The 13,843-nt window shown below is 39.0% G+C and overlaps 1 protein-coding gene across 4 annotated transcripts in view; it reads left to right on the top strand.

The window, feature by feature from the left end:
- Window positions 1-13,843, top strand: part of tns1b (tensin 1b) — a gene marked incomplete at its 5' end in the record, with an annotated part of 121,508 nt that overhangs the window by 62,517 nt on the left and 45,148 nt on the right. For all 4 annotated transcript variants that reach the window (XM_079464724.1, XM_079464723.1, XM_079464725.1 and 1 more), the window contains 2 exons: window positions 5,459-5,500; window positions 11,891-11,940. In XM_079464724.1, coding sequence (XP_079320850.1) covers window positions 5,459-5,500; window positions 11,891-11,940 — 92 coding nt within the window. The remainder of the gene's footprint in view (window positions 1-5,458; window positions 5,501-11,890; window positions 11,941-13,843) is intronic.

The following is a 13,843-nucleotide window of genomic DNA, read 5'->3' as shown; positions in this document are numbered from 1 at the left end:
ACATCCATAGATGCGGAGGACATCAAGGCCCGGTTTCACAGACTAAGCTGGCTTAAGCCAGGACAATGCCTTAGTTGAATTAAGATATTAATGTCGCTTTTATAAATATGCTTTAGAAGAATGCTAAGAAGAATTAGATGGTAAAAAATGTGAATTTCGTAATCAGCATGTTAAACTTCATAGAGAAATAGTAAACATTAAAGCGAAAAGCTACTTTGTAAAAATTGTTACATTGTGTAGTCTGTGCCTAAGTAGAATATTGCGCAGGAATATTAATTACAGTATAATGATAATAGGACATGCTTGGTTTTGCATAAGTACCGTCTGGGCTTATTTTAGCCGTATGCCATTTTAAAGGAGGCTCTGTTCACTCGATTTGTGCCTTCCTGCTAGGAAACTCCCTGTGCCTTTTTATTCCTGCTCTATTTACTCAAGTGGGCTATAATTTGCGTTCTGTGAATTGGTTAAAGCGAGTGGTCATGTGATGAACCGTGCCCGTCTGGACTAAATCAAGCCATTCTTTAGCTTTTTGATCAGTTTGAGGACCCGTCAATGCGCAAATCTGTAATCCTGTAAGGTGGCCCTTGTTTGCGCCTTATGAATGCATCCATGCTACTATCCTTCTGCACATTACATCCACGCAGTTTGTGCTACGAACATGAATATCTGAAATCATGTGTTTTTAGGAGAGTTGTACTGTTTCTTTTTTTAAGAGATCAACTCATGATAGTAGCCTGTTGGATGGTGAAACTTGCATTTGCATCCTCCATGTTTTCACTGTCATGTGACCCATATATTTGTTCACCTATATGTAGGACTTACAACAACTGCAAAGTGTACCCAGGTGTTGTTAAACGGGTACAATGAATACATATTTGGTACTTATGACTTGTAAAGAGTAAGCCAGCTTTCTGATATATTTTATTTATTAACATTTCGATTTGGGCACCTTCTCAACTCGTGTGGCACCGGCATCATGGGATATATAAGTGTCCATACTGAGAAATGTTGACGGTAGCAGGGGACCATTTCTTGCATACCTTTTTTTTGAAAACTAATAACTTTACATTCATGCATTTGGCAGAAGATTTAATCCAAAGCGATTTACATTGCTTTATACTTTACATAGACTTTAGATAGTATGGATGTAGGTTGTTTAGATGCAAAGTTCAAGAACCCGTTAGAAATAGCAAATGTTGTGAAAAACTGTTGACTTTAATTTAACTTTAACATCAAATGTGAATGCAAGTTTGGATAGCTTTGCATCTATTTTATGTTGTTCTTAATTTAAAATACCACGGCCTGGTTTCACAGACACATCATCTTAAGCCAGGACTTTGCCTCAGTTGAATTAAGATATTTAAGTCGCTTTTATAAAATAATACATTACATATATTTTCTGGGAAAGTTATTTTCAGTTAAGACGGGGCAAACATTCATTTTAGTCTGGGCCTAGCCTTAAGCCTTATAATATAATTCATCTAAGTATTTTTCTAGGCAAGTATCAAAGTTTTATTTCTGTAAGTTTGGACACAAATAGAAAAGGCCTTTCTGATTAGTTGCAGAAGGAGTTGTGAAAATAGACCATACAGAGGGGTAACGGATTGCAAGATCCACAGAGACAATTATTGTGAAACAACAGGATTAAACCGGCTTTGCTTGGAAAACACCCGAAGCGCTCCTCAGGATCATCCTCCTGTTAGTTTTTTAATAACTGCTGAAGCTGAAATCGAGTAGTTCATGTTAACATTTTAAGGCGTATTACAGACCACACAAGTCTAAAGGTGCATGTGCGGCGAGACCACATAATGAACTTGACTCTGACATCATAAGCCTGGCAATTATGAATCTTTGCTGTTGTTCATAAATTGCAGGTTTTATCCATGATGGTGTCTGAGGATCTGGAGCATTTCGCAATCCAAAATATTGCTCACCATTGTCACTATGGTGCAATGTTCTTCAGATCCCGGGAAACTGTTCCTTTCAGTACGTAGACCTACTGTACACTCTTGAACTAAAGATGTAAAAAAACATAATTTTACAGATTTTCCGCGTAAAATAAAAATAGAATATTATTTAAGATCATTTTTTATGTATTTTTGAAATACGGTAAAAAAAACGGTAAACTTACAGGAAAAGGCCGCAAATTCACAAGAAAAACGGGAAAACATTTTTATATCCTTATTTCCGGTAATTTTTCATAAAAAAACTCCAGCTTTACATTGCACTAAAATGCTTTTTAGTCTGCTACTTTGATACAGTCAAAGGTTTTACTCCATGCAATGCAAATGGAGTTAAAAATAATGAAAGAGTGAGGTAAAAGATGAACTGAGGACTGCACCGTAGGAGAGGAGAAGACAAAATGCTGAGGGAGGTTGAAGCAAAATGTGAGATTGACAGCCGGAGAAAGTGTCTGATTTTGTGAAATGTGTTAAGGTTTACCATCTGGGCGAAACATTCCCATTCGCACTATTACAGATTGTTTGATCATGCATCCCTCGGACAGCCCTATCTTTACTTTTATTTTCCAGCACGCTCTATCCATCATGACTGAAATGTTGATACAATAAGAGTTTATCCATGAAAGTTTTCTACCTGTACATTTTAATGCTGTCATAGATTTTGTTTGGATTGCATGCTGGAAACTCTTGTTTTGGACTGGTTGACACACCACTGTATGGAACGTCTTGACAGACCCCTAGATTATCGAAGGACTCTTTGTTGTTTCGCCAACGGTTGTACCTTGATTTGCTATTTCCCATTTGCATTAGTGGTTTGGTCTTGCAGGTCTGGCTCGACTTTTTTGCATGACTAGCGGGGGCCATAATAGGTTTAACAGTGGTCATGCTGGATGGGCGTAACAAGCGGCTCGGAAGCATGCAGAACGTTGATGTTGCCAAATGTTCGGTGTCGGTGAAGCGGATGCGCTCTAGTTAGCGGTTTGAGCCTCAGCTCCTGGAATCCATTTCGGGGGCTACAGTAGTGCACACTGCAGCTAGGGTATATCATTTCTTGCTAGCTTTATTAATCTTGGAAAACAGACTTAGCGAGTCATTTTTCTCAGGAATCGAGACGGACGTGTAGGGTCTTTTGCGGAATTGGGAGATTTGATAATTCACATTACATCACTGACCGCTCAGACCTCAGAAGCCTGAGGTTTGCCTCTCTTCTGAACCACTTGAATATTTGAGTCTCAAAAGTTCCCTGGATGTCATTTCTATATTTTACACGGTTTATATCTTCTGACTTTCTCAACCACCCCATCGAGTTTAAAAACCGCATAGCTGCCCATTACTGGAAATATATAGCAGGACATATCTCACCGGTTATAGCTCGATCTTGCCCATATCCTCTTGTCTCAACGTGGTTATTTCTTGTGTTCCTGTGCCATCTTCCAGGGGTACTTTGAGTCTGGCCAGGCTCACGCTGGTTCATGACATCATGGATTCCTCGGGGCCGGAGAGCTCATAAATAAATGCCTTCCCTGGCTTAGGACCTCGGAGCTGATGGGGGAATAAGTTCGGTGTAAAACTTCTGTATATGGTGCGTCTTGGCCACTGGGCAGTCCTCCCCTTTTCACAGTAATGCTGGAGCTATGCGCTCAAGTCTAAATATTTACCCAGGCTGTTTAGTGATGCACCTACAAAGTGGGCTCAGCCTGTTACTTCCCCTGCACCCTTTGACGTTGTTTGGGAGTGTGTCACCATTACAAGTGTGCAAGGCAGGATTTATTGTTTTGTTTTATTGGAAAAATCCATACACTAAGAGTACAGTTCAAAGAAAGGCATGCATTGTTTTGATTATTTACTTTAATAGTAAAGTATCATAAAGTAGCATATATCATACTTTTAACTCATTTAATTTCATAAATATACTGTATGTTGTATTTGGTACCTTTTTTTTCTTTTGGGTACATTAAAAACACCTAGTACTTTTTTACTTGTCCTCAATATTGAGTAAAATACTAGTAAATGTAAGTACTCGATTTTTGATGTCCTTGCATAAAAGGTAAGTAAAATAAATATAGTGGAGTAAAAAGTATGATTTATGCAAATATCATACACTGTGTAAAACATGGACGTAGTGTCTGTGACGTCACCTGTAGGTTTCTGAGGAGCTTTTTTGAAGCCTAAAGTGGGAGAAGCCGACCGTCGCCATATGAGCAACGCATCACTCGAAGATGGGCAAAGAGGCGGGGCCTGGTTTGAGATGAGGTGCCTGGTTGCTGAAACCAATTGTGACTTAAGTGGCCACACCCTTAATTATGCTGAATTTGAAGGCTTAATATAAGTTAAATGGATGAGTTATAAAAACAATTCACCCCTTTACAGTTGCCATGATGAGCTAAATAGACCAAAATCATATTTTGGAACAGGCTGTAAACATGTTTTCTTCTGCTGTAAAGTTGGGCATTTTTAAATGGCGCTCAATGAGATTCTGCTATCTAGCGGCCGGTCGATGAATTGCAGTTTGGCAAATAACACGGTAGAACAAGGCATTTTACAAATAAAAGCCATTTTAAAAGGCATATTAATTTTTTTTATAAAATATCTCATTTGTGTTGAATATTGTATATTTTAAAGAACACACAGGGACACATACGAGTTTTATTCTGCAATTGACCATGAAACCGAATTGACAACAAACTTACAAAAGCACACAACAAACTATGCTACACTCCTGTCAGAAGAAGAGCGAAAATAATACCCATAATGCACTGCAACGTGAGCAGCCAATCATTGCCATCCATTAAAGTTTAAACAATTGGCTTGAGCAATTGGAAATGTGAATTCAGCAAACTCGCGCAGATCTAACTGAAACATTTGATAAGACCACCTTGATGCTTAATAGCATGAAGGATAAATACAGACATAGACTGTTTATAGAAAAGCACTCAAACGTTCTCCAATACCAGCAAACGTTGCAAAGACATGCGAGTCATTCACTCTTGTTAACAAGTGAGATTTTAAAATGATCAAGTGATATTTTCCAAATTCTTTGAATTTTTTTAAAGGCATTTATTACATTTTTTCAAGTTACATGTGTGCATGGTTTTGATAAAACCATATAACCTTGAACAATATAGCGCTATATATATATATATATATATAGTATATTTTGTGTTTGAGCGAATGCTGTCATAATCATTATAATTTTGTTATTGGATTTCGGAAATATTTAACCAATAAGATGTATTTAAAGTGCTAGTCAGCTTCGCCAACGTTGTATTCAATCATGGAAAAAGTTGAGTTTTTTAGTGTTTACTGATCCATATATCTAAGGTTTTGGTTGGACGGCAACACTATGCAGTTTTTTTTATGGGATTTTAATATTTTTTTCCAAGCTTCTGGTGTCCTTAAGATGTGTAACGTACAGTCATGTCAGACTGAACTCTTTTTCCACAGTCAGTGTGTTTGCTGGACACCGTCTTAACAGATTTCTTCCCTTCCTTCCTCAGGCTCCCAGCAATGACCTCCCTCTGAAGCATGTAGAGACAACAGTAAGTATCTTACTTATGTTTTACAACCATATTAGTGCGCGTGTGTTTTCTTTACATCAGGACAACCGCACGTTACAAGCCTTACACAGTGAAAAGTCATTACCGAATGTTCAAATCGCTTGAAATATAAACATTGAAATAACCGCTTTAAAATATAAATATTTAGATGGTTGGCGAACGATGTTGCTATGCGTCTGCTGTAGTCTAAACTTCAGCAGTCTAAACCTCACGGAGAGATGAAGCTCAAATTATCGGTTGGATTAGCCAAACACAGCCTTACTGGGACTGTAATGACCATCCAACTGGTGAATGAGAACACCTGTGAGAGTGTTTTGAAGGAATAGTTCACCCCCAAAAATTAAGTTTGTCGTTATTCTCATTTTTTTCTCTGATGTGTCCTTGGAATGCTTGAAGAAACATCAACTTGTTCAAAGAGTGTTGGTTTTCAATGCAGCTACTCTGTTCGTGCTGACCGAAGTGGCTTTTAAGAAGATTTGGTTTACAATTATATTTTGCCTGTGGTCACAATGAACTGAGATGAGGGTTTGGATTGTGAGGATTTAGTACAAATGAAAGGATTAAAATCATGCTGTATCACAAGCGCGTGTGTTCACATGGGGCGTAACCCCCCTCAGAGAAGCTCTCCATCCATCTATCATGTTCTCCCCGTTCCCTCGTTTCTGTAAGTAACACTCGCGCTCGGCCAGACGCAGCTGCCCATGACTAACTGCACTGAAGCAAATAAAATTCAGATGTTTGTTTGGAGGAGCGTGTCTCTTACGGTCCCCCAGAAACATCATTAGATATTTTTATTGCAACAGCATTGAGCTGGATCGTAGCCCAAGGATATGCCATAAAAAGAAAAGCCCTACATATAGACTTCTGGAACAGTTTGACCAAATAGTTTCGCCACTTTAGCGTGAGATATTTGCATCTGATTCCGTCCAGGCACAGCGTGTGTTGGTGTGTCAATATGTCAATGAATTCACTGCATTTCTGCTCAGTGCAAACATGCCTCCCAACTCTGTGAATAATGCCATCATGGGAACAATTCATCCTTCGTAAATTCCTCCCCTCGGATGTTATATTTACCTACGTTATGATCAGGTCCATGCTAAAACTATTTACTGATGTTCTGCATTATGCGGGATAACCTGCAACTTCTTACGATCCAAAACCATCATCTTTGCATGCTTTTTAATGTATTTTTTATAGGATAATATTAAGCACAATATGTAATAAAAGCATACAGCCAGTTGTGAGCTTATTCATGTTTGGCTTGAGGAAGGAAGTATCACATTACAAATTCGGCATTCGTGCATTCCTCCTGAACTGAGAGACAGCTGTCGTGTGAGGTGTATCATAACATTAGAGCTTCGAATTCCCAGTGATGTGCTTTAATAACCGCTCGACAGATTAATAACCAGATGTGTATGTTTATGTCCTAGAACAAGTTTGGTTTGTGGTCATTTGTGTTAATCTTGCAGCGTTGGCTAGCAAGTAAACACGTGAGGTAGCTAAACTATCCTCCCAAATCTCAAAATGACCTTTTGTTGATGCTTTTTGTAGTCAAGGTTGAAAAGTCACAATTCATTTGTTGAGATGATGGATAATCGCATTCATTTCCGAGCACTAGGATTTGAAATAGCAGCCCTCATCTTTCCTGTTCAAGAATACAACTCTTTGAGTTCAGAAGGATGTGGCCAAGCAGTGCTTAATATGGTATGCTGGGGGATGAAAGGTCCGGTTTTCCTGGAATTACTTTAGACCGAAATTATTTATCTCGTTTTCCAAGAGAAATATCTACAATATTCCTAAATGGAAATATCTGATAAAAATGGATTCAAAGGGAAAACAAGTCTTTAAGCGTAAACTTAATTTAGATTAATATCTCAATATCGTATATTCTTTTTTGTGCTGTCAAATCCAAAATAAATGTTTGTACAGTACATGCAGTATATTTAAGAAGAATGAGTATACATATTGCACATTTTATTTAAATACAAAAATATAAATTTATATCAATATTTGTCAGACTGTATATACAGACGCCACGCACATATATTCTATAAACACAAACAATTACTTTGGAATCATATATCTGGAAAACAAGCCAAAAATACTAAGTATCAAGTCATTTTTTGCTGCGCTGACTGGCTTGATATTGCTTTAAATTAAATTACATTTTCAAGTTCACATCGTGTCTTGTTAACATACATGTCTTTAAAAGATCTGTAATATCGCTCTTTAGATAACCAGAACAGTGTGTGCGCAGCTGTTGGCTTGTGGAAAACAATGTCTATGTTTTATATCACCCTGTGTGTCCATAATTAAAGCTGCATGTCCCTGTGGCTCACGCCTGGGGCATCATGGGAAACTTGCACCTCCTTCACCTCTGGGGTCTCTCACGGTCATTTGGTTGTGGTTATGGTGACGTCTTTGATTCATGATAGGAAGCAAATTGAATCTCAAGAAGTCATATGACTTCCTGTGTCAATGTCCTTTATACCTTTCTGAGCGTGACAAGGTATTTGTTTTTGCCTGACTATGGGTTAAAGCTGTCATAGTTTGAAATTGTCTTTGGTTCGGCTTCAGTCATTGGATTTTAGTTATTATCCCCTCTGGCTCCCATTTAAAGGGGTTCTCATCATGAGGAATCAATTTTTCCTTAAATGCTTCAGATGAAAGAGTTCATTGTAATATTAAAAACACACTGTATCTTTAAACTCTTTTTTTACACATTGCATCAAGACAATTTGTCCTCACACGAAAACGCTTAGAATACATCAGAAACATTACCAATTGATTTACATGGCAACTAATGGGTGTTTAAAATGGCCAGTCCAAAAAATAAGGTGTTGTAATATCAAGGGAGTATGACAGATTTTCTTATCGCTAAAGACCAGACCTTTACAATACATTTATGCATTTGGCAGACGTTTTTATCCAAAGCGACTTAAAGTACATTTGAGTACTTTTTTTTATCAGTATGTGAATTAGAGTTTGCCAAACCCTGTGCTGTTTTTGGCTAGGTGTCTCATCTTCCTCTATTTTTCAAAACTATAGTCTATATATACTGTTATTGTTACATGATGAAATGGCTTGGAAATGTCGACATATTTCCTGTACACAAAAATGGAAATCATTGCATTGCTTGCTCATGTCATTCCAAACTTGTGAGACTTTTATTTCTTCTGCAGACGATATTTTACAGAATGTTGGTAACCAAGCAACATTGGCCCCCATTTTATGAAGACAAAACCACTCAGAATTTCTCTGAGAAATGAGTCATATACATGTTTTGAATGACATGAATAACTGATGTTTCTTTTGGGGGGGGTCAGAGAGGGTGGAAAATGTATATGTAACTTGAAATGACGTCTCTTTGTGGCGTTAAAAGCACAAGGTTCAGCTTCATAGAGAGTATGGAATATAGTCATGAACATTGCTATTTTGGGCGCTGAAGAAACGTTCCAAACATTGTAAGTGGACCTGAGGGATCTCTTTATTTTGTAGTATATAATATGACCCTTTTGTGATGCAGTAGACTAAGTTAGTATCCAAAGAAGGAGAGATGGTGGGTCATGGTTTTCTGCCGAAGACATAACCGTGAAAATGTGAAACTGTTGGGTGGATTAAGGAGGTCGGAATGATCAGCTGCTGAATGTGTGACCCAGAGAGGGAGCAAAGGCTAGATGGAAGATCCAAACAAATGCGGGTGGCAGAAACACACGCACGCAGCATGGGAAAGAAGGAGGGGGAGCAGCGCTGAGGAAAGGGAGGGGTCCGAGTGGGAGGCTAGTTCGGAAGGCGGGAGGGAGGGAGGGAAGAACAAAACAAGGCAAAGAGAAACTTTTTTGAGTGCAAGAAAGAAGGCTGTGGTCCGCTGAAGTTTGACGGCAGGCATGTGGCATCCTCAACACGGCACAGAACCAAAATAGAGCCGGCAACGTGAGGCACTGTTTTTGAAAAGGGGAATGCGAGGAGAACCCGAGGGTTACTTCCCAACCATGAATCCCAGCGGCTCTCTACGAAGGCGCTTGTCGTCCTTTCGCGATGCCTGGAGGTGGAGTACAGGTTACCTGTTTAAGGTAGGCCCTCAAATTTCTGTGGGATTCCAAGCTTTGCTCTTTTTTTGGTTCATCTTGGATCGCACGTCTTTTTGTTGGAGTTGCGTGCACCGCCTCGCTCTCGGATGGTTTATTGTCGGCCCGCTTGCAAGCAGTGTTTTACAGCTGGTTTTGATCAAGCCTGCCTGAGACCCCTCCAACCCCCCCACCCACCCCTGCTTGGCTGTCCTTCTGGGGGTCGCAATTATCGGCTGATTAACTGAATGTTTTTGGAGCCGGGCACAGTGTGCCGATAGATGGATGGTTGGACTCTGAGGATGGGGAGAGGGTCTTATATGCCAGGGTGTGTTGTTCTAGTGTGTCGTAACGGGGAGGGGGTACTCCCCATTTTTGTTGTATTATAGCTTTTCTGTGAGTTTCCTCGTGTTTTAGGTTTATAATGGCCTGGACCTGAAATCTATACTTAAATGTGTGTTGGCTACAAAATGTGCTAATGTTCTTTTACAATCTGTTGATTTGAAACCTGGATCGGACCTACAATACCGCACAGACATTTTTGTAGTGGGTTTTAATGGATTCTTGGATGGCTTTATAGATGGAGGAAATAATTGCATTTAAACAATAAAATGAACTGAAATGGAAGTATGAAGTAACATAAAACACGTCCGACTGGTAAACATGAGAGTGTCGAGGAATGCACGGTAATGTAAAGGAAATCGATTTTTCCTTCAAATGATTTTTTACGTTAAAGATTTTTGGTTTAGAGGTCTTCACAGGTCCAAAAATGTGGACCCGAACCCGAAGAGACCTGTGATTGTTCAACACAGGCCCGACCCGGACCCGTCCAATATTTTTAAAGTTGGACCCAAACCCGTTAAGACCCGATAAATGCAATAAATGTACTACCCGACCCGACGCGGACTCAACTATTATTAGTAATAGGATTTGGACCCCACCCGGATCCGGCCAACTAGTTAAAATATAGACCTGAACCCGTACGGGTCCCGGGTCGGATCTCGTGTCTGTGTTGTCTGTGTTTGTAAACACTGTGGCTTAGTGGAGCTTTTAAAACATTACTGTGTTTATTTGACCGTCCTGACCAGCCGAATGTGGCAAGAACGGTTAAACCAATGACATGAGTTTGGCTTTTCACCTAGTTGAGGAGTAGAAGTGAAATGTACTACTATTTAATAAATAAAAGTTGTAAAGTTATGTTCTGGAATGGTTTTGGATTTTGTTCTTGTTTCCGTTTCCTTTTTCTTTTCAACGTATTTATTTACATTGTTCTATACTACTCTAAGATTTCGTAAAAACCAGGATCCATACAGTTTTAGAACGGGCCCCAGCCCTGTCTGTAATTAGACGTCGATTCTGGGTTTTCTTAGTAAGCATTGTTCCTTTTTAGTCTTGTCCATCATTCCCTATGGTGCACCAGTGACTTAGTCACTCACTGAATGTTTCCACATTTGTGAGATCTCATCTGTTTCTCACGTGAACTGAGACCATGAACATGTTGGATTGGTTGGTAACTCTTTTCAAATAAGATTCAAACGTCCTTCCATCTTCCTCTGCTTCACTAAACAGGTAGTCCCACCCCAGACATACAGTATTGCTTGAGCTATTGACACAACCATTGGTTGAGATAAGAGCTGTATTTTATTGGCTGATTACTGTTATTCATAAACTATGTATCAGTCAATACAATTTACAATAAAGAATTTAACTATAACAAAAAATTTGCTGAACACAACTCTGCTGTAATGCATATAACAAAGTGTGCTTAAAGTGAAAAGTTGTTTGCTTTCTTATTGAAGTTTTTCCGGCAACCAGAGCCGCAAATCTTTGACAGTAAATCAAATTTATTACAGTGAATGTTTGAATAATTGTTTTGTAAATTCCTTTTTACTATTTGTTTACGACTTCTTTACTGTCATCAGTTTGTCAGCCTACATGATAGAAATTTAAGAGAAGCCGTAAACATTTTCTGTCGACTTGCTTTGACACAACATGTAGTATTCTAATCTGTTTAACATTAATCATTATTTTTGCATACTTTGAAAAATTACCAGTACATTTTCAGTTCTTTATCTGTTTATTTTACGGACGTTTCCATAAATCCAAAATGTTATTCAGTGCATTGCAACTTTTTAAATACAGGTAAAACAACTGTAAAAGAAGATGATGGAAAATTCCTTCATAATAATACAGTATATTCTTTTACAGTTTGTATGAGGCGCCATTACATGAGTGTCGTCATAATACCAAACTTTAGTTTGTCTTCCTCAAATAAGATACTAACTCTAATTTTCTTGTGTCTTAGGGCTCAACCAAATCCTCCAAGAGCATGGAGTCTCGACGCAGACCATCCAGGTAAATGTTTTATCAGAAATCAGAGTTCTCTGGTGTGATAGATTGCTTTACTGAACATCTCAATGTACGCTCGCAGCGTTCCTAAATCCATGACATTTGACCTCTGCTGTTGTTGGTCTGCTCGGATCAGTCTCACATACTTTATTGCAGTCTGAGAATAAACAGTTTAAAAAACATCTACACTCTTAAAAGTAAAGGTGTTTCACGATGCCATAGAAGAACCTTTTTCTAGAATGGTTCTTCTGGGGTCCGTTATGTATAGTATGTCCTTATAATGGTCCTCTCTCACATGGATTACATAACCAACAACACGCTTATCTTGGATGATCATTTGCTGATGGCCATGCAGGCACTGCCCACCCGTGGGGATTCATGATTACCCTGGTTACTCATACATTTCTATACAAAGCCATTGGAAATTTTTAATAGATTTGGCTGTTTTTTTAAACAGGCCAAGCTTGCGTGTTTTTACACTTGAAATAAACCAAAGAAATGCATTTCATCCAGTGAACTGAAGAACAGGATTTAATAGAAGACTTTGTACAGTTATTTGAACAAGCATGATAACATACCCCGAACATATACAGTAATTATTTGGTTATTGTTCTGATTTAATTTGATGCTTGATGGACATTACTCAAAAGATGAGTGTGTTCATAACGTTATAAAACCGTGGCTTTCTTTTTAGGCATTTTCTTAAGAAAGATGCGATGTTTAAGAAGGCGTCTTGAGACCGTCTGAAGCCGATCCGTTCTGTTAGTCTCGTGTCTCTTGGCTCTTGGGTGTGGTCATGCCATTCTCAGAGACAGCTTTGCTCTCGATTAAGCTACCAGGGGAATTATTGCTGTTTTGTGTACAAGGACAGCTATTTTGTTTGTCCCTTACTTTGGCCAACTATCCGTTCGGACAAGCCCTTCAAATGAAATCCTTTGAGACCCCTTGGAACGTTTCTGTTTTCCCATTGCAGAGCAATCTTTGTGTAGAGTATGTGCGTGATTCACATCAAAACAGATCAAAGAAATACAGATATGTCATTGAATTCTGCTTAATAAAATAGAAAAGAGTTGAGTATTTAAAAGATTGTTCAATCATTGTTAGGCCAGATATGCAACCGTAGGGGTTTGCCCAACTTCTGTGTATTGTGTAAGTGCAGTGTTTATCTATGATGTACAATCATGAGTTATTCGCATGCGTTTATTCCACATGGATTGAATGCAAATCAGCCGCAGAAAGCTCTGCAAGCATAACAACTGCCCTCACCGACAGAACTTCCATTAAAAGTGTAGCGTTTGGCTAAGTAATGCATTTTTAAAGAGATTCTTTTTTTTCCCAACTATTCTCACTGTAATTGACGTTTCTTGCCTAGTCCTGCGTATTGATTTCTTGTAAATGAACAAAACATTCAGGGATCGCAAACGGTGAACCTATTTACGATGCCATAAAATGCTGCACACGTAGGTTTTGCAGACAGAACCTCCGCTGTCCTGATTATCCGCCGGCCTTTTATCTGATCGCCCCGAAAACCAGACCTGAGGAGAAAGTGAGGTCAGAGATGGGGGGGCGATGTGGTTTCGTCCTTGGCAGACTCGCGCCACACCAGCGACCGAATTGTTTTCTTTGGTCTGCCCCGCTGTGCACATGGAATGCAGTATATTTTCATGTCTTTGTTTATCTCTGGGATCAATCTTTTCCTGCTAAACTTCGCTCAAGCCATCCTGAACATCAGATCGGCCCTGACATAATAAAGATGTCCGCGTTCCTCTTAAAAGCACGATGATTTGATGATGTCACGTACCCTGAGACACAAGACTGTGCTTGATTTGTGAATTACAAGACTTCCAAGAATCCAAGATTGTCTAAAGCTTGTGACTGTGAGTCTGTACTGCATTGTTGCACTCGCTTC

This window comes from Barbatula barbatula (genome assembly GCF_947034865.1).
Source record: "Barbatula barbatula genome assembly, chromosome: 9".
In the NCBI taxonomy this organism is placed as follows: Eukaryota; Metazoa; Chordata; class Actinopteri; order Cypriniformes; family Nemacheilidae; genus Barbatula; species Barbatula barbatula.
Note: the sequence above shows the minus strand (reverse complement) of the source record. Positions and strands in the feature narration are given on the sequence as shown.